Source organism: Lithobates pipiens, unplaced genomic scaffold, assembly GCF_037356315.1.
Source record: "Lithobates pipiens isolate NorthernLeopardFrog02 unplaced genomic scaffold, aLitPip1_a1.2 Scaffold_3, whole genome shotgun sequence".
NCBI classification, from domain to species: Eukaryota; Metazoa; Chordata; class Amphibia; order Anura; family Ranidae; genus Lithobates; species Lithobates pipiens.
In genome coordinates this window covers 25,615,505-25,637,015 of record NW_027507790.1, presented here as the reverse complement: position 1 = coordinate 25,637,015, position 21,511 = coordinate 25,615,505, and the positions used below count along the sequence as shown (strand labels likewise).

At 44.3% G+C, this 21,511-nt stretch overlaps 1 protein-coding gene across 1 annotated transcript in view; it reads right to left on the bottom strand.

Annotated features, from left to right (window-relative positions):
* LOC143940230 (dehydrogenase/reductase SDR family member 4-like) overlaps positions 1-21,511 on the bottom strand; it is a 185,905-nt gene that overhangs the window by 9,620 nt on the left and 154,774 nt on the right. Inside the window, exons 7-8 of the mRNA XM_077461402.1 lie at positions 21,366-21,500; positions 18,622-18,674 (exon numbers count right to left, since the gene is read on the bottom strand). Coding sequence (XP_077317528.1) covers positions 18,622-18,674; positions 21,366-21,500 — 188 coding nt within the window. The remainder of the gene's footprint in view (positions 1-18,621; positions 18,675-21,365; positions 21,501-21,511) is intronic.

The window sequence follows — 21,511 nt, the reverse complement described above, 5'->3', positions numbered from 1 at the left end:
GCTGTATCTGCATGCGCTGTTGACTCCACTCGTAAGGGAGTCCATCTGCTCTGGTAAGGACCCTCACTCACTGACTTTTTCTCCTGCAAGATCTGATTACAGTGAAAGACGATCGATATTGACATCTGCTTTTGAACTTGATTGGACATTTACCTGTTTTACTTTCACTGTATTATAACATGGACAATTCCTTGATTCATCTTTGATTGGGATATTTTAATATAATCCATTCACATATCATTTTGTCACATTTAATTATTCACTTTATAGCGCAGCAATATTTTTTTTATTACCCTTACACCACAGGCCCAACTTTAAAACACTTTATTCAAATCAATATGTAATGGTTTAACTTTCTAGATAAACTCTCCCACACACCCACTGCATATACAGAGCCCTAAATATGTGTGTGTGGGTCCGTATGGCACTAGTAGCTTCAGAACAGATACAACTTTGTGTCTTCAGCTAGCCACTTTCGTTGGTGCCCTTAAACTCCTGAATAGCAGGGCCAAACAACATAACTTGTCCAGATTATCAAGTGAAGGCAGGATCTTTCTCAGCAAGGTGAAAGGACAATGGTGTCTGTATACAATGTCCTTGGAAATGAATGCCCTTATCCTTTAGCCCTGTGGCACTACAAGTGTCTGCAAAAAGACTAACAGCAATGGTGTCTGCATACACTGTCCTTTTAACTTCTTCTGTGGTGCAGTGTCCCTGTTTCCTCCAAATGGTCAAAAGTCCTCCTACCCAACAAACAAACAAACTTCCTGGAGTAGCAAACTCTCCTGGCAACCTGACTGGTCACCTCACACTAAAATGCTTCACCATCAGTGCATATGCCTCTGTACTAATACATGCAGGATATAAGTCACATCCGGGTATGGGTCACAGCAGGGTACGAGGCACTGGGAACATCAGAGCACAGGGTATGGGGCACAGCAGGACAAGGGTATGGGGCACAGCAGGACAAGGGTACAGGGCACAGCAGGGCATGGACACAGGGTACGGGGCACAGCAGGGCACATCAGTTTACGGGCACAGCAGGGTGCAGGGTATTGGTCACATCAGGGTAGGGGTCACAGCAGGGCACATCGGGGTACAGGCAAAGGGTATGTGGAACAGCAGAGCACATCAGGATACTGGGTACATGGCACATCATGGCTCTGGGCACAGGGTATTGGGCACATCAGGGTACAGGGAACATCAGAGTACTGGGCACAGCATGGTAAAAACTTTCCTTCTCATTTTCTTTAAATGCAGAGTAGCGCAGGAAGCAGCTGCAATAAGTCCTTACTGTCCTCTCTCATGTCGATTTGCTCCCTGGTGGCCCCCCCCTCCTCTCCTCTCGTTCATCCCAGATGTACTGTCCTCTCCCATGTCACACTGCTCCCCGGAGGCCCCTCCCCTCCTCTCAATGCATGCTTGTGACATCACCTGGGATAGATGAGAGGAGGGGAGGGGCCTCCGTGAAGCAGCGTGACATGAGAGAGACACAGTACACATGAGATGGATGAGAGGAGGGGAGGGGGGGGCACCATGGAGCAAAGTGACATGAGAGAGGACAGTATGCTACTCTGCATGTCGGCTGATACTTGATCTACCCGTCAGCTGTCTGTGATTGACGGGTAGATCGCCGCAGAGCTGGTGAATTTGCGGCATAACAGACTGGGAAACCACCACTGTTAAACACTGCAAAAGGTAAATTAGGCGGCTGAGAGGCCCCTGTGAGGGCAAGGCCTTAGGCGACCGCCTAATTTGCCTAATTATAGAGCCGCCTCTAGCTCTCTGTAAAGAGTACCGTATATACTCGAGTATAAGCCGAGATTTTCAGCCTCTTTTTTGAGGCTGAAAGTGCCCCCCTCGGCTTATACTCGAGTCATCGCCGTCTGCCTGCCCAATCAGCGTGTCGAGCAGACAGACGGCGGCCATTCTACAATTCAAAAGCCACACCTCCCTGTCTGTGATAGGCGGAACACTCAATTTCCCAGCAGTCAGTGCTCCGCCTATCACGGACATCCGCTCATCCTCGTACTACGGACGAGGATGAGAGGATGTCTGTGATAGGCGGAACACAGACTGCTGGGAAATTGAGTGTTCCGCCTATCACAGATGGAGGCGCGGCTTTTGAACAGTGGAATGGCCGCCGAGGCGCCGACGCCGTCTGTCAGACGAGAAGAGCGGCGATCCTGGCATGGCAGAAGAACACAGGCTCGGGACGCAGGCTCGGGACGGAGGCGGGATGCAGGCTCGGGACACAGGTAGGCTGGACACACAAGGCTACACACACACAGGGATGGATAGACACACACACACAGGGATGGATGGACACACACACACAGGGATGGATGGACACACACACACAGGGATGGATGGACACACACACAGAGGGATGGATGGACACACACACACAGGGATGGATGGACACACACACACAGGGATGGATGGACACACACACACACACAGGGATGGATGGACACACACACACACAGGGATGGATGGACACACACACACAGGGATGGATGGACACACACACACAGGGATGGATGGACACACACACACAGGGATGGATGGACACACACACACAGGGATGGATGGACACACACAGGGATGGATGGACACACACACAGGGATGGATGGACACACACACAGGGATGGATGGACGGACACACAGGGATGGACGGACACACAGGGATGGACAGGCATGTCTCACCCTCGGCTTATACACGAGTCAATAAGTTTCCCAGTTTTTTGGGGGTAAATTGGGGGCCTCGGCTTATATTCGGGTCGGCCTATACTCGAGTATATACGGTACCTGTCCCTTTCCATGCTATCACATAGTATGTTGTTTATCCCTTGTGATGGCAATAAAGTTGATCAAAAATATATAAAGAGCAAGTGTAAAAAAAAAAACCCAATCCCCCTGTGCTGGTACTCCAAGGTGAACGCATACGTAGGTCTCGCACGCAAGTTAGATATTGCCGCAAATGTTATAGCGAGAGCAATCATTATAGCACCAGACCTACTGTGTAACTCTAAACTGGTAAAGTTTAAAGGCTTATAAAGCGTTAACCACTTCAGCCCCAGATTAGGCTGTTCAATGACCAGACCATTTTTTGTGATAGGGCACTGCAACGCTTTAACTGACAATTGCACATGCGGCGCTGTACCCAAACAAAATTGATATTCTTTTTTTCTCACAAATAGAGTTTTGTGGCATTTGATCATCTCTGCGGTTTTTATTTTTTGTGCTATAAACAAAAAAAGCCACAATTTTGAAAAAAAAAACCCACAATATTTTACTTTTTGCTATAATAAATATCCCCATTTAAAAAAAAAAAGCTATTTTTTTTTTCTCAGTTTAGGCCGATATGTATTCTTCTACAAATTTTTGGTAATAAAAATCGCAATAAGCATATACTGAGTGGTTTTCGCAAAAGTTATAGCGTCTACGAAATAGGGGATAGATTTATGGGATTTTTATTGTTGTTGTTTTTTTTAATAGCGGCGATCTGCAATTGTCGGGACTGCGACATTATTGCAGGCACATCGGACACTTTTGACGCGTTTTTGGAACTGACAATTATACAGTGATCAGTGCTATAAAAATGCACTGATTACTGTATAATATAGTGTCTTCAGTGCTCATATGCAGCCTTGTTTGCACATAATGTTAGGAGCGGAGCATTTGGTCCCTCCCCCCTTGGCGGTATAATTGGAGCCTGACATGACAGCCTTTCTCACTCACATCATGAGTTTACACATACCAGCTGCACTTCCACTAGGGGATGGTCTCACATTACACCCAGGTAATTTGTGTTGCTTTTTAGCTTAGTTGATATTTCAGCACATTTGTTTGCCTTTTCCATCAACCCCCACTCTATTCCACTCAATGTGCACTTGCACACCACTGGCCCAACATTTTTTTATACTCTACAATGTTTTATTTCATGCCCTTCTAGTCTCCCTGCATATACCAGCACTTACTTTGTGCTGGTCTAATACATTTATATATAAGCTCACCTGCATTTGCATATATGGATATTAAAGAGGAAGTAAACCCTGTTGGTTTACTTCCTCTTTGATTCCCTACAAAGGTAAAGCATAATGGACTAGTATGCATCGCATAGTAGTCCATTATGTGTCACTTACCTGACACAGGAGCCAGCGAAGTCACCGCTGTCCCCTGTAGTTCCGAGCGTCCATCTTTTTGATGGGTCTCGCTGCTCCGGCACTGTGATTAGCCGGAGCAATGATGACGTCACTCCCGCGCTTGCGCACGGGAGCCGACACTCGCGGCATATCGCCGCGATCTGCAGCTTACCCATTGCGCCTGCGCCATAGACAGCGGTGGCTGTCTTCAGGTAAATATCTCCTAAACCGTATAGGTTTAGGAGATATTTCTTGGACCTACAGCTAAGCCTTAATCTAGGTTTACCTGTAGGTCAAAGTGGTTTGTAAGGGTTTACAACCACTTTAAGGGGAATCCTGTGCCAAAAAATGTAGCGGCCCCTCTCAAAATCCATACCAGACACTTTAGGGTGACCCCGATCCCCTCTGACGCATGGGGACATCCCTATGGCTTTCCCGTAGTGTCAGAGGGGGCAGGGTCACTCAGCCGTTTTTGAAACGTTTTTTTTTTTGCATTGATACATGTCTCCTGGGGCAGGACCCCACCCCAAACACTTTTTAAGACAATACCATGCATATAAGCCTTTAAAATTAACACTTTTGATTTTTCATGTTCGTGTCCCATAGCCTTTAAACGCACATTTTTTGCCTGTTCGCATGTTCTGGTACAAACCGAGCGCGGGGGGGGGGTGTTCGGCCCATCCCTAGTATCTACCAAAGCCATATCGGTGCTTCGGTTGTTCTCCCACTGGGGGTTACCTTTTGTGCTACGCCTCTTCAGCTCCTGTGCTGGATGTTTGTCGCTGCAGCCGTCGGTGGAATCAGCAACTGATGACCTGGCAAGCCCATTGGTGAGTATGGGGTCCCACAGTGTGACCCCCGATGATTACTCACCTTCCTGCCTATTTGATGCAACATACTCCTTTGATTTACTACTTGTATTACAGCTATAGCAAGCATTTACCCCTGAAGAGCGAGCACGGTCTCGCAAAACGTCATCAGGTACTACTGATGCTTGCACATTGCTATGATATTGGTATACACTGTCTACCATGTATGTGGATTGTCCCATGTTCACATTGTATGCATATTTTATCAGCCTGCATTCATTGCTGTTGCGTTTCAGATGTGCAACAATTGTAATTGGTCATCGCAACCGCCGGTCACGAGCATCGTCACCCCTGCAGTGCAGTGCTATCCTGCTTAAAGGAGCCAACGTACAGCTACTACGGTTCGCGGGATTGTGCCGACCTGCCGCAGTATAATGACGGCGGTTAGTGGTTAAGCACCATTTTAAAGTGGAGGTCCACCCTAAAGTGGACCTTCCGCTCATCGGAACCCTCCCCCCCTCCGGCGCCACAATTGGCACCTTTCAGGGGGGAGGGGGGTGCAGGTACCTGTACAGTACAGGTATCTGCACCCACTTCCGGGATATCTCTCTGCGGAAAGGGGCGTACATTACGCCCCTTTCCGAAAGTCCCCCGCTGCCTGCTGGGAAACACACAGATCCCAGAGGCAGCGGGTCCATCCTTATTGCGCAGCGCGACTCGCGCATGCGCAGTAGGGAACCGGGAAATGAAGCCGAAAGGCTCCACTTCCTGATTCCCATACCCAAGATGGCGGCGGCAGCACCCGAGAGACGATCGAGAGATCGGCTTTGGGTGCCGACATCGCGGGCGCGCTGGACAGGTAAGTGTCACTATTTTAAAAGTCAGCAGCTGCAGTATTTGTAGCTGCTGGCTTTTAAAAAAAAAAAAAAAAAACGCGGAGTCCCGGCGGACTCCCGCTTTAAAGTGTGACATGCTAGGTATCTATTTACTCGGTGTAATGTGATCTTTTATATTTTACCAAACAATTGGGTATTTGTGTTTTTGTGCATTCAAATTCAAAAAAGTGTATTTTTTCCTAAAGAAAAATGTGTTTGAAAAGCTGCTACGCAAATGCAGTCTGCCACACAAATTGCTGCCATTACTAGTAAAAAAATAATAAAAATGGCATAAATCTATCCCCTATTTTGAAAAAGCTATAACTTTTGCGCAAACCAATCAATATACGCTTATTGCAATTTTCTTTTTTAACAAAAATATATAGAAGAATATATTGGCCTAAACTGATGGAGACTTTTTTTTTGGATATTTATTATAGCAAAAAGTAAAAAATAGTTTTTTTTTTCAAAATGTTCTTTTTTTTTTTTGTTTATAGCGCAAAAAATAAAAACCACAGACATGATCAAATATCACCAAAAGAAAGCTCTATTTGGGGAGAAAAAAAAGACGTCAATTTTGTTTGAGTACATCATTGCATGACCACGCAATTGTCAGTTAAAGCGACTCAGTGCTGTATCACAAAAAATGGCCTGGTCATTAATTAAGGGGGAAAATCTTCCAGTCTAAGTGGTTAACATAGTTATTTATATTGCCATGTAATTTTTAAATTAAACATAAGATGGCACTAAATTAGACAAGTGATTATAATAGTTCCTAAGGAATTTGCTTTATGGTGGCTGGAGGGTATTTGGTTGCCTGGAAGGTACCCCCTTGCTCCTCCAGTATCCAGAACACATATTTTCATTTTAACCACTTCAGCCTCGGAAGATTTTCCCCCTTAACCACTTCCCGACCAGCGCACGCCGATGTACGTCGGCAGAATGGCACGGGCAGGCATATTGGCGTTCAGGTAAGTCCAATCTTTAATGCCGCCCTGCCATTGCGGTGTACTCGCGTGCTGGTCGGGACCCCCGTGAGTCCAGTAGCGAGTCCCGTGGACTCGATCGCCGCGGGCATACCCGCGATCGTCTCACGGGGCGGCTGAACGGAGAGATGCCGTTGTAAACAGCATCTCCCTGTTCTGCCTAGCAACAAGTGACGCTGATCTCTGCTCCATGTGATTGGAGCAGAGATCAGTGTTCACTAAATGAAAGCCCAGCCCCCAACAGTTAGTAACACACCCCTAGGAACACATCACCCCTACACTGCCACCCACTGGTTAACCCCTTCACTGCCAGTGTCATTTACACAGGAATCACTGCATTTGTATAGCAGTGATTGCTGTATAAATGACAGTGATCCCAAAAATGTGTCAAAAATGTCCGATGTGTCCGCCATAATGTCGCAGTCACAATAAAAATCACTGATCGCCGCCATTACTAGTAAAAAAAAAAAAATATTAATAAAACTATCCCCTATTTTGTAAACGCTATAACTTTTGCGCAAACCAATCAATAATCGCTTGAGATTTTTTTTTTTTACCAAAAATATGAAGAAGAATATGTATCGGCCTAAACCGAGGGAAAAAAAAGTTTTTTTTTATATATTTTTGGGCGAAATTTATTATATTTATTATAACAAAAAAGTAAAAAATAATGCGTTTTTTCCAAAATTGTCGCTCTATTTTTGTTTATAGCGCAAAAAATAAAAAACGCAGGGGTTATCAAATACCACCAAAAGAAATCTCTATTTGTGGGAAAAAAGATTGTCAATTTTGTTTGGGAGCCAGGTCGCATTACTGAGCAATTGTCAGTTAAAGCGACGCAGTGCCGAATCGCAAAAAGTGGTCTGGTCTTTGGCCAGAAAATTGGTCCGGGCTGAAGTGGTTAATGACCAGGCCATTTTTTGCGATAAAACACTGCGTCGCTTTAACTGACAATTGCACAGTCCTGCGACGCTGTACCCAAACAAAATTGACGCATCGGGTCCCCTGTCATGCAGCGCACGTGCGCGCCTTCTATGGCTCTTAAAGGAACTGACATACCAGTATGGCGATTCGCGGGAACGAGCCGACCTGCCACCGTATAATGACAGCGGCTGTTCGGCAAGTGGTCAATATATGTTCTGTTTTCCTTGGTCCTGAATTTTTCAGCTTCTGGGTGTTGTTGTGCTTAGTTTGTTATTACTTATGTCTCTTCCATTTCCGGTTTGTGGAAAGCAGTCCAACATCTGTTTTATCTGGTATTTATATTTACATGCTGCCTTCCTTTCATGCCCGATGATGTTAGCTTGTGACAAAAAGAGATGGCGGGACTTGTTATGTATGGCGTCAGCATGCTGGATGCCGTGGCCATCTTGCTGGTTTGATACAAATGCTTTTTTCATCTGTTATACATGTCAGTTTTTTACTTAACAAAGTATGCATTTTTAAACAATTTATTACACTGTGGGTGGTTTTCTGCTTATGCGTTTATGAGAAATAGTCTGCTGCACCTGCATTAGTATTCCCCATTGATCTGTGAGGATGGTATGTGGAGCCCATGGTAATTTTGGTTTAAAGGCACAGCTTTCCTGCCCCCTGGCCATAATCCCTGGAAATTGAGATGTCAGTAAGTTTAATTGTCACGATCAGGGGTCAGGCTCAAAGGCCAGTTGCTATAGCAGTAGGGGGACTATGACGACCAGTGGGATAGCTACATAGGCAGTCATCCTAGTGGATGACGTGGGTTCATCTGAGGTTCGGAGTCTAAATACTAACTGGTGTACAGCAGAACTCCCGATGGTGGAAATGGATTTTGCTGCATGTTAGTATCAGGTCACAGTCCTCAGGATCGCCCCCAACAGGAGGTGAGCAAGCCGGGGTCCAGTAACAGATTAGCAGGAAAGGATCAAACAGAAGAGTAGTCAGTAAACAAGCCAGGGGTCAGTAATGAGTAGGTGCAGGTTGGGATCAGGCAGAAGCATAGTCAAGGAACAAGCCAAGGGTCGATTGCGAGTGGGAGTAAATATGGATGGCAACAGGGAAGACAAAAGCGAGATACTGGCTGAAGAGAGCTCAATAATCTGGCAAACAGAAAGTGGCTTAAATCGGGATGTTCTTAAGAGGAGCAAAAAGTTCAAGGTTCAAGGCTGGATCATCAAAATAATTTTTCAGGGAACTGTCCAGCATTTCAGGTGACTCAACAAGAAAAGACATTGCCTGACACAGCAGAGGTCTTTGGTTCAAATCCAGTCCCAAATTAATGGTGGAGTAAATGGAAGTCCTTGGGTTTAACCACTTGACCACTGGGCACTTAAACACCCTTAATAACCAGACCAATTTTCAGCTTTCGGTGCTCTCACATTTTGAATGACAATTACTCAGTCATGCAACACTGGACCTATATGAAATTTTTGTTCTTTTTTTCACACAAATGGAGCTTTCTTTTGGTGGTATTTAATCACCGCTGGGTTTTTTATTTTTTGTGCTATATAAGAAAAAAGACCAAAAATTCTGTAAAAAAATGAATTTTTCTTAGTTTCTGTTTTAGCAGATTACTAATTTTTCTTCATAAATTTTGGCCAAAATTTATACTACTACATATCTTTGGTAAAAATTAGTACAAATTGGTGGATATTATTTGGTCTTTGTGAAAGTTATAGAGTCCACAAGCTATGGTGCCAATATCTGAAAATTGATCACACCTGAAGTACTGACGGCCTATTTCAATTCTTGAGACCCTAACATGCCAGAAAAGTACAAATACCCCCCAAATGACCCCTTTTTGGAAAGAAGACATTCCAAGGTATTTAGTAAGAGGCATGATGAGTTTTTTGAAGTTGTAATTTTTTCCCACAATTCTTTGCAAAATCAAGATTTTTTTTACATTTTTTTTTTCACAAAATTGTCATATTATCAGTTTATTTCTCACACAGTATATGCATACCACAAATTACACCCCAAAACACATTCTGCTATTACTCCCGAGTACGGCGATACCACATGTGTGAGACTTTTACACAGTGTGGCCACATACAGAGGCCCAACATGCATGGAGCGCCATCAGGCATGCTGGAGCACCCAGGACAATTCTGACATTTCTCTCCTACATGTAAAAATCATCATTTATTTGCTAGAAAATTACAGCGAATCCCAAAACATTATATATATTTTTTTAGCAAACACCCTGGAGAATACAATGGTGGTCGTTGCAACTTTTTATCTCGCACGGTATTTGCGCAACTTTTTGAATGCTTTTTTTTGGAAAAAAAAAACGTTTTGTGCTTAAAAAAAAAAAAAAACACAGTAAAGTTAGCCCAATTTTTGCATAATGTAAAAGATGAAGTTACACCGAGTAAATCGATACCCAACATGTCACTCTTCAAAATTGCACAGGCTCGTGGAATGGCGCCAAACGTCGCTACTTAAAAATCCCCATAGGCGACGATTACATTTTTTTTTTACTGGTTATATGTTTTGCGTTACAGAGGAGGTCTAGGGCTAGAATTATTGCTCTCGCTCTAACGTTCGCAGCGATACCTCACATGTGTGGTTTGAACACTGTTTTCATATGTGGGCGGGACTTACGTATGCGTTCGCTTCTGCATGCGAGCACATGGGGACAGGGGCGCTTTAAAAAAAAAAAATGTTATTGTTCATTTTACTTTATTTATTTTAGTTTGACATTTTTTTCCCCAAAAATACATTTTTTGATCACTTTTATTGCTATTACAAGGAATGTAAACATCCCTTGTAATAGGAATATGGCATGACAGGTCCTCTTTACAGTGAGATATGGGGTCAATAAGACCCCGCATCTCACCTCTAAGTTGGGAAGCCTGAAAAAAAAAAAAAAAAGATTCTGGATTTGATCGTATTGGCGAGTCGGTAGAAGCACCGGAGGGCGGTGGGAGGGGGGGGGGGGTGTCTATGGCTGGGTATTGCAGGGTATCACCGACTATGGCTGAGTATGGCTGGGTATCTCAGAGTATGGCGTTGCAGAGTATTGCGTTGCAGAGCATTGCAGGATATTGGAGGGTGTTGCAGGGTGTTGCAGGGTGTTGCAGGGTGTTGCAGGGTAATGGCAGGGTATTGGCAGGGAATTGAGGGGTTAGTTTTCGGTGAGCAGCGATGTGGGCACTGCAGATGCAGCCCACATCGCTGCTGACACCGATCTCTTCCCCCTCCGCTGTTCCGATCTGTACAGAGAGGGGGAGGGAAGAACCGGTGTCATAACATGATGCCAGTTTGTTTACAAGTGATCACTCCGTCATTTGACGGAGCGATCACGTGGTAAACGGCCGCTATGAGCGGCCGTTTACCGTGATGCGCCAGGTCCTGTGGACCCGGCGGTCACGGATGCTCTCGAGTGCGTGCTCCAGGGGGCGCGCGAGAGCGGAATTCTGGGAGGACGTCATATGACGGCCTCCCAGAGTTAAGAAACCGCCCTGTAGCCGTCATTCGGCTATAGGGCGGTTATTAAGTGGTTAACAACTATAAGCCCTTGTACACGCGGTCGGAGATTCCGACTGAATGTTTCCGATCGGAGCGTTTTGACGGATATTCCGACTGTGTGTGGTCTGCATCGGACTGTTTCCGTCGGACCAACTTTTCCAACTTGCTGGTAAAATTTTCCGACAAAATGCTCCGATCAGACATACTCCGATCATGTGTAGCCTACTCCGACGGACAAGGTGCCACACATGCTCATAATCAAATTCCGACACGGAAGCGCTCGCTCAGGTAAAACTACTGCTCGTAATCGATATAGCACATTCGTCACGCTGCAATGTTAAAAATACTTTCATGAAGCGTATTCTCTTGTTCTTTACAATGCTGCAAGAATTAACTTCTTTTGATGCTCATAGTCACACGCACTTCTCCCGAACGTATCTCCTGCCTCTTTTTTACTAATTTCAGCAATACAATTTTTGAAATCGTCACATCTACACATTATTTTTTATTATTGTTTTTTGGGTGAATTTGTGTTTGGTTTTTTTCATAAACATCTCCTTTTTTGACAGTTTGCTCATCTTTCCATTTTTTGGGGTGTGTTTTATGTGTCAACTTACCACCAAAACAACATTATTATCTTTTTTATATTTTCTTTTTTAATCTACAGGAGGTTGTTTAGTGTTGGTGCCCCTTGTTATTCATGTCACTTTGTATTTTTGAAATGTACCTGCCTGCTCACAATTAAATTGTCCTTTTTGAAGTCAAACACATACGCAAGTATTTCTTCAAACAAAAAAAAACTTTATTTAGGTGTCAGTAACAGATAAAGAGGAAGGCAGTGATGGAGAAACTGGGGAGATTAGCGAAGCCTTTGGCCCCCAGGGCACACATCAACTATTTAAACGCAAAACTTGGTGGCTTGAGGAGTACATATCTGAGGGAGAGAAGTATGGTTCTGAAGTCCAAGAAACCCGGAACAGCAGCAGATGACATCTATGTTCCCAGGCTGTGGTACTACAAGAGGCTGCATCTTCTGTCAGACCAGACTGAACCCAGGTCATCACACTCTGGTCTTCCTTCCATGCTTCCTTCCAAGCTGTGGTGCTGGAGGTGTGGCAGAAGGAGGAGGAGGAGGAGGGGCATGGGCCAAATCACACAAGTGTGTTGTTTGTGTCATTTGGCCCAACAGACCCTTGTTGAGGGTGTGTATAATTATCTCCTCACACAAGAGCTGTTGCCCCTCCTCCATTTTCTCCAGTTTGCACGCAGCCAAGGCGGCAAAGGCTTCTTGATAGGTGGATTTGGATTGGAGGGCCGCTGAAGCCTCCCCGATTAGCCTCAGAGCCGACTCCTCCACATTCCCCCCCCCCTTTCTCGCCCTTTTGCGTGGAAGGCGGAGGGGAGGGACCTGGGATTTTGTCAGGCTCCTTTGCCCGCCCACCGCCTGGCTGCCGCTTACCCCCGCCTCCTCCTGGCTGCCACTTTCCATAGCCACCTCCTGGCTGCTGCATTCCACACCCTCCTCCTGGCTGATGTCTTCCTGTGTATAAAAAAGGGACATCGTTTTAGTTTTTGGTTCATCAAACACACACAATTTTCACATCAAGACTGTTGTAAATTGTTAAGCAATACAAAAGACTATCATTCTGAGCCCAGCATTTTTATTTCTTGTCCCAAAGGTTTTGGCCACTACTGTCTATTGATATGTGAAACACTTTCTAAAATCAGCAATTAGTGAGCAAAAATCAAGTTAACATCATTCATTTATACTCCCAAAATACAACAATACTATACCTGGCTCAAGCTGGGCTCCCCCAGTTCTTCCTTAGTGGAAGGCCCAGGCTGGGCGTCGGAAGACTCAGCGGGTGTGGAATGTAGCATAGGACGCGTGGAAGGAAGAGTAGAGAGTGATTCCCTGGCCTCAGCCTGGTCTGACAGAAACTGCATCCTGTTATAATACCACAGCCTGGGGACATAAACGTCATCTGCTGAAGCACCAGATTGCATGGACTGCAGCACCTTCTTCCTCTCCTTCAGATAAGTACTCCTCAGGCCACCGATTTTCACTTTTAAATAGTTGACGTCTGCCCTGGGGACCACCGGCTTCACAAACTTAACCAGTTTCTCCATTGCTGCCTGCCTCTTTTGTCTGTTACTATAATGAGGATGCGTCGCTTGCCACAGGCAGGGCAGCTCCCTGTATTTATCGATGAACAGAGGGAGGAAACTATGCTCATTGAAACCGTCCATAATCTCTGCAAGACACAACACAAGACAAACCCTAATGTCAGGCTAAACTCCACTAATGCAGGCCTCAATCTAGAAGCAGTATAGCCTAGTGATGTACCAAGTTCAAAATGTTACCTTCGTTTGCACGATCGTCGCGTCAGCTTCTCCCTCTGTTCACAGATCGTGTGACAACACACGCGTGTTGCGTTTTATATACAGTGCACATGCGTGAAACTCTGCTCGCCCCTGACATTCTTTCTAGACTATTCCCCGCCCCTACGCTTTCGGTGAAGTGGGGAGAGCACATGGCGGAGAGAACGCAGGTGCGCAATCAGAGTTCCACTAACGAGGAGGAGGGCGAGGAAAGCCCAGAGCCTGAAACGTCCCGATTCAGGAAGAGAAGATTTAAGGCCTCAAATATGTCTTTTGTAAAGATGTTGGAGTTGGTGGACATATTGAACAGGACCGACTATGATGGTAAGTATGGACCTTACCCAAACCCAAATATCAGAAAGGCCAAGATCATGACTAAAGTTGTGAAGAGTCTTCAAAAGAATTTTGGGGTACGCCGATCCATGGATCAACTGAGAAAACGCTGGTCAGACCTGAAACTGAGGGAGCACGATCAGTACAGAAGGATCAAGCGTGTTCTTGAAAAAAGTAAGTAGTTGTCGTGTGTTCATATGATTATTCTTGCTTGCATACTGCTTCATGTGCTTTGATTTCATGTTGTGCATTTTAAAATGGCCACTTTCAAGTTCATGGTTTCATTCGTTCGTAAGAAACATCGTTCTGCAGGTATTCCAGCTTAACAAAGTGTCCACAATAATGTTCTCACCTTTGACCTTGGCCAAAAAACACAATTGTACAATGTTTCATATTCATATTTCTGCCCTCTGTGTGCTAATTATTCCTTTTTTTACATTCTCATAGGGGAGAGAAGACTCGGCAAGTATGAGGACACCAGGGACCCCGCCCCTCCCAAAGAAGGCAAAATTCCAGAAGCAGAGGAGCAGGAGGAGGAGGAAGGAGAGATCGTTGAAGTTGGACAAATTGTCACCACAACAGGTGAGTGTCGGAGAACACAGCTTCCGGTAAGCTCATCAATGTATGTCGGTATATTTATAATACATGGTGTGTTTTTTTTGCTTTGTTTTGTAGGTGATGTGGAAGAAGAATCAAATTTTACCAGTGAAAGTGCCCAGATCCTGATTGGGGAGATAATGGGGTGCAATCAGGATTTAGAAAATATACAGCAAAACATCAATGATGTTAAAAATGAAATGAAGAACATTATTGATATTTTGGGGAGAGTGTGAAACAACACAAACTAGCTCGTGTTTTTTTTTTTTTGCTTTTAAACAACAACTTTTGTCTTTTCTAAAAATCTAAATTTGGAAGATGAACACAGTGTGTCAACATGTGCTATCTCCCATCATGGGGGATCAATGTACGTGTTTTGTGGAAAGTGGCTAAGATGAATGGGTTGCAGCCCCAAAACATGTACATTGATCCCCCATGATGGGAGATAGCACATGTTGACACACTGTGTGCATCTTCCAAATTTGGCTTTTCCAGGGGTGACACCCCATGTGATGAAGGCAATATCAGCCCAGTTTGTACATACTCATGTCTGATATTGTCTTCACTTTTCAAAGTTGAACTTTGTAAGTTCCTGTGTTCTGTATGTTACGCTTTGATACATACCTGTTTACACAAAAATACCAAGTTACCAAAAAATTACCTGAAATAATGTTTTTGATACCCCAATATGTTGGTTTGTTGTAAAACCCTTTTCTAAACGCACATGTGAATGTGCTTTGATTTAAAAAGTTAAATTATCAACAATGTGTGGCTTCCTTTTTCATTGCGCAAAAGCAGTATTTGGAGTAAAATTTTTGTTTTCGGTGACAATGGGTGTTATTTACTAAAGGCAACTCCACTTTGCACTCCAAGTGCAGTTTCAGGTGTACTTTTGCAGTGCACTTGTAGTGCATAGTGGATGTGCCTTTAGTAAATAACACCCACAGTGATGTGTTAATTTTCACAATCATGCCATTTTCCTGCCATGGTGCTGAAAATGAGCAAGATTTTGGTAAGTTATGCACTACATACATTAGTTAACAAAAACAAGGTGTGTGTGTGTGTGTAGCAGACCCACAACATAATAAGATTATCTAAAGAAGAGACTGTCCCCTCATCTCGCTCAGAACTTGGGTTTGCACTGTTGTTGAAAAAGGCACAACAAGAAAAAACATAAATTTACCTAGGAGACCCCTAAAACCAAGCCAAGCAGTAAATGAAGGAGTTTCAAAGAAAAATGTATTCCAAAAATGCCTCTCAGACATTGTCTGGCATATCAATGGCCCCCTACCCACAAAGTAGTCCATGTATTGGGTTCTGACCTCACGGGCGCTTTGAGGGGGGGGGGGCAAGCTAGGACGAGCAGCTTCAAGGCCCGTGAGGTTCTCATTTTCAAGCAAGTCTGCTTCTTGGACAACTGAGACCGCATAGTTTGCAGAATGTCTTTTTAGGAAATTGTGAAGAACACAGCAGGCCAGCGCAGTGATTTATTTTGTATTACGCCATGTGGATAGGCCTTGAAAAAAGACGGAACATGCTGGCCAGTATTCAAAAAGTGTTCTCCACCACTCTTCGGGCTCTGGACAGCCAGAAATTAAAAATCCTCTGGTCCGGGGTGAGGGTCCTCATCGGGAAAGCCTGCATCAGATGGTTTGCCAGGGCAAACGCCTCATCCGCGACGAAGACAAACGGGAGTCCTTCCTGATTCTCCTCTGGGGGTGGCAAGCCCAGACTGCCACTCTGGAGACGCCAGTAGAACTCAGTCCGGGAGAACACTACACCATCCGACATCCGGACATTTTGCCCCACGTTCACATACAAGAAGTCATAGGTCGCAGACACCACCGCCAACATCACAATACTTTTAAACCCCTTGTAGTTAAAATAGTACGACCCCGAGTTGGGTGGTAGGATGATGCGGACGCGTTTCCCATCAATTGCACCTCCACAATTGGGAAAGTCCCAATGACTGGCAAAGTGGGAGGCCACAGTCTGCCATTCCTGTGGCGTTGAAGGACACTGTGGAGAGAAACAAGACAAAAAATTTGTAATTTTGCTAATGAACATTGCAAGCAGATTAGACACCAACATTTTTCGCCAAGATCAGTATAACATTTTGGGAACTGAGTATTTAAAGCCTAAAGTATAAGGTCCCATTATGAGAGCCATCCCCCCCCATCTGATGGGCCCTTGCTAAAAATGAGGGGGGGGGGGATGTTTTGGACAGGTAACCCTCTCCACTTGATTGAGAGCTGAATGGCTAAATAATGTGTGATACTTTGGGCAGTCCCTCCTTACTTACACTATTGGCAGCCCACCGGACAGGTAAGAAGTGTCATAATACCAAAAAGAAAACAAAATGGAAGCACATTTTCACATTCTGCTATTACATATCAAGATAATAATAGGGGAAAAACAAAAAAAATTATAGCATTTGAAAGTATTGAGGCAGGCCCTTGCAATACCTGCTTTGGTGAATTCATCCATAAATGTGACCATCAAAAAGGTAGATATAGTGTGTATTGGGTTTGGTAAAGTCAGCAGATAGAGGATTGCTATCAGATGGCCTAGCAGTTGGGGGGTTCCTAATGAGTTTGTCACAACCAAAAAAAAAAGTCACTCTGCATGAATTGAAGCACACACATAACATTTGTAGACATTTTAGGGGGTGTTTAGGGGAAAGCAATACTATGGAGCTGACAAAAGACATTGGTAAGTGACTAGACTATAGTTTTATGGGCCAAGAAGAGCATGGCGGGGAAGTTAGTGAGGCAAATATGCATGAGGACAAAGGGGCAGAGCATATGAATTAGAGCACATTGCAATGATGGTAATTAGGGAATCAGGAAAGAAATGCAAAACATTAGCAATCATGAAATACATAGAATGTGATGTTAAAGGAGAAAACTTACCTTCATATAGTTCTTCAGCAGGACCTGAATCATGGCAGAACAGGTCTCTAGAATAATGATCCCCAGAGCCTGGGGGGAGATGCCTGTAGAGAACTTGAGGTCCTGAAGGCTTCTCCCTGTCGCCAAGTAGCGCAATGTGGCGATGAGCCTCTGCTCCGGAGTGATGGCTTGCCGCATGGAGGTATCCTGCCTGCTGATATAAGGGGTCAGCAAAGCCAGCAGATGGTGAAAAACGGGGTGCGTCATCTGGAGATAATTCCTGAAATCATCAGGATTATTCTCGCGGATCTCACGGAGCAAAGGCATGTGCGAGAATTGGTCAAGCTGGGGCAACCAATTCTTGGTCCACAAACGCCTCCCCTCTCTGTTCATGGACCAGGCTTGTGTCAAAGTAAGAACCCCAACACGAAGCCCCTGCACAGCACAAACTACGATGAGTACGTAGACGAAACATGGTTTGAAAACGGTCGGCTGGTCAGAACGGACAACAGCAAGCACTGATAAACAGCAATGCCTGAAAGAACGACCTGAATAGCAGAAGCAAGCAGACAATAAGCAATGCAAATCAAAGCATACTATACCAAGATATAGTCCACAATGAGAAACAAATACTTACTGACTACAATCACTGATTATCAGATACGCAAAGACAAGTAGAAACTGAAGAGTAGTAGCGAACTGAAGCACAAATCTGAAAAGCGTGAATCGTCTCTCACCAAACTTCTACTAACACGCAATGCACACGAGATCAGCAGAAGGAGCCCAAAGGGTGCCGGACGTGGTGCTGAACTTCCCTTTTCTAGGCCCGCCGTACGCGGCTTACGTCACCGTGTTCTTGGCAACCCGAAATTCCGACAACTTAGTCCGACCGTGTGTATGCAACATCACTTCCGGACCTCGTCCGGAATTAATCCGTTGGAATAACTCAGACGGATTTGGTTGTCGGAATCTCCAACCGCGTGTACAAGGGCTAAGACACTTTGTGGTCACTCTATAATTTGAGGATCTACATTGCTTGGTAAGTTGGTTGGTTTTATCACTGTGGTCTCTTTCACACTGAAGCTGATGTTGGGACTTCTTTTCTACTAGACATTGTTTTTTTTTTTTATTATATAAATATTATACATACCTGTAAACACCAAGAGGAATCAGTTTTGACTTCATTTCTGGAATCTGTTTTATCTGTAAATATTAAGCAGATGTTCATTAAAAGTAATCCTCTCACATGTTGCTTGTAACTATCATTAGACATCATTAAATAAACAACAAAAAGAAGTACAGCAACGCAAATAAATATTTACTGTATATAGTATTTCACTAAAGTGAGTACACCCCTCACATTTTTGTAAATATTTTATTATATCTTTTCATGTGACAACACCGAAGAAACTACACTCTGGTACAATGTAAAGTAGTGAGAGTACAGGTTGTATATTTACAAAAATTGTTTGGGGTGGGGAGGGGTTATGGGCAGTTGAGAGGCAATAAAATCACTTCTTAGCCACCCGTTTTTCACCCCCCCCACCACAAGTATAAACAAGACCCTTGTTGGTTTTGTTCACATGGGTGGGCCAAGGGTGCTAAAAGCAAGCAGCTAAGCCAAGTTTTTACCACCCACAACCACCGACTTGAACAAGGAGATGCATCTATTTTGTGCGCATATCTGCAGCACATTGGGTAACTGAGTTAAAACAAGCAGGGATGAGGCAACATATTGCCTCCTCACCACCTGTCAAACACCCTCTGAAAAATGATATTCCGCATATGACTTTTCTGAGCGGTAGCAATGATAGTCACACATTCGTATGGGCTCTTTCAGCTCAACTTCCTCCCTCATGGGCCCCCCCTAGATCCCTCTAGTTCTATGCATTCCTTAGAGCCCACCACCCCATCCCTACTTCATCCCACTGACCATCCTATTCAGTTTGCTGCAGTGTACCACAAAAACTGGTACTATTTCAGTGAGTAAAGCCCCATACACACTATCAGATTATCTGCTGAGTTTTTCCTTCAGATTTACCAAAACCATATAATATGAGGACAAACCTTAGGAGTTTCAATGTGTATGCAATCAGGCAGGCCCTTCTACTACATGGTTTTGGTAAATCTGAAGGAAAAACTCAGCAGATAATCTGATAGTGTGTATGGGGCTTAACACAAACATTACATACATTTTTCTATTAGCCCCGCCCCCTACTCCCAGGTATGGTGTGGGGGCAGTATGCCATCTGGGTGCTGAATGACCTTGTCCCAGCACTGTAAACACCTACCCGAGTTCTCTCACATCTTGTTCCAGCAACTCATCATTCTGCCAAAGCAAATGGATCATGCAAGGTCCCAAAATATTGGCCTGTGATACCTGTTACTTTATGTGAATAAGCTCTAACAAGGTGTGCTTGAAAAGGTCCCTTATATTAGAAAAATTGTATGGTGGCATCATCCACAAATTCACTACAGCACAGTAGGCTAGGTTTACACTTGTGCAGGTTGGGAATGTGTGCATAATTGCACACGTTTCCAAACTGCCTGCAAAGCATGCTGCTATTTAGCAGATGAATTGCACAATTTTTAATTGCACCCCCAAAATTTAGAAAATGTGTTGCATTTTCTTGTACGCAAAACCACATGGTGCCACAGCACTATGCAGTTCTGTGTGGATGCATTTTTAAAAAAAGGGCCTGGGACTTTTTCCCCACATTTCCCACAGGTACGTGCAAACACAGGCCACATAACCTGTTTGAGTGTGAACCAAGCAATAAGGAGTGTAATGGATACTATACAACTTGGTTCCAGAAACCAACTCTGCTATTGCTTGTCTGGCCATTTTGAATGAGCACTTTTCTTCCTCAAAGGTCCACATCAGCAGCCTCTCCCTAGTGCAGCATCCTCAGCTACTGCCTGTACTTAGTACAGCATACGGACTGTATATGCTGCTGCCAGGATATAAGATGCACAGGTAATCAGAAGAACTACTAAATAAGATCTTCCAGGACAGGAAAAACATCTCACTCTTCTGTTTCCCAGCAGGCTTCCTTTTGCATCTGGCCCCATGGTGACCACTTGGGCGATATGAGAGTAGTTACCCTATTAATGCTCTATGATTAAGCCCCAATAAGAGGTGAAATATGTTGGGTAGGATTCTGGGTGGAATGTCTGTGCTTGTGCTGAACAAAAATTATTTGTACCCTTTGGAAGAGGTGTGCAACTTCAGAGTTTTGCTGAATTGTGCGTGGAAGCAACAGACACCAGAGAAATGAGCACCTGTGAGCTGGGAATGGCTTAATCTTTTCTGAGTAACATCCTTTAAACAAACATTAAAGTGGTTGTATACCCGCATATCAAAAAAAAAAATGTATATAAAAAAATAAATAAAAACCCTGCAAGGCAAAGGCATAATGAGCTAGTATGCACCTCATACAAGCTCATTAAGAAACACCTACCTTAGATCGAAGACTCCATATTGCAGCCCGGTCCATGCCGAGGGAGCCGTCATCTTGCCTTTGGCGTTTCTTCTAGATTCGTGGCTCCGGCGCTGTGAGTGGCCGGAGCCGTGAGGACGTTGCTCCCGCACATGTGCGCGGGAGTCTTCTTCCTGGCAAGGTCCGGCAGCATTTGCCGGACCTTCAGCCGAGCATTCAGAGCGCATGTGCCGCTGAAGTCAGTGGCTGAATGCAAAGGGAATATCTCCTAAACCGTACAGGTTTAGGAGATATTAATTTTACCTACAGGTAAGCCTTATTACAGGCTTACCTGTAGGTAAAAATGACAAATTAGGGCACACAACCACTTTAATTGCTCTTTCCCTGTTAACCCAAATTAGTTTACCCAATGTATAAATTATAACATTATTGCTATGAAATATTTTGGACTTACCACTTTGCTGAAACTGGTATTGATTAAACCCAGTGCCAGGCTATTTACTCTGATGTTCATGAAACGCAAAGCTTGTGCCAACATATTGGTTAATCCAAGTAACGCTGTCTTAGTTATTGAATATGGACCTATATACTAGAAAATAA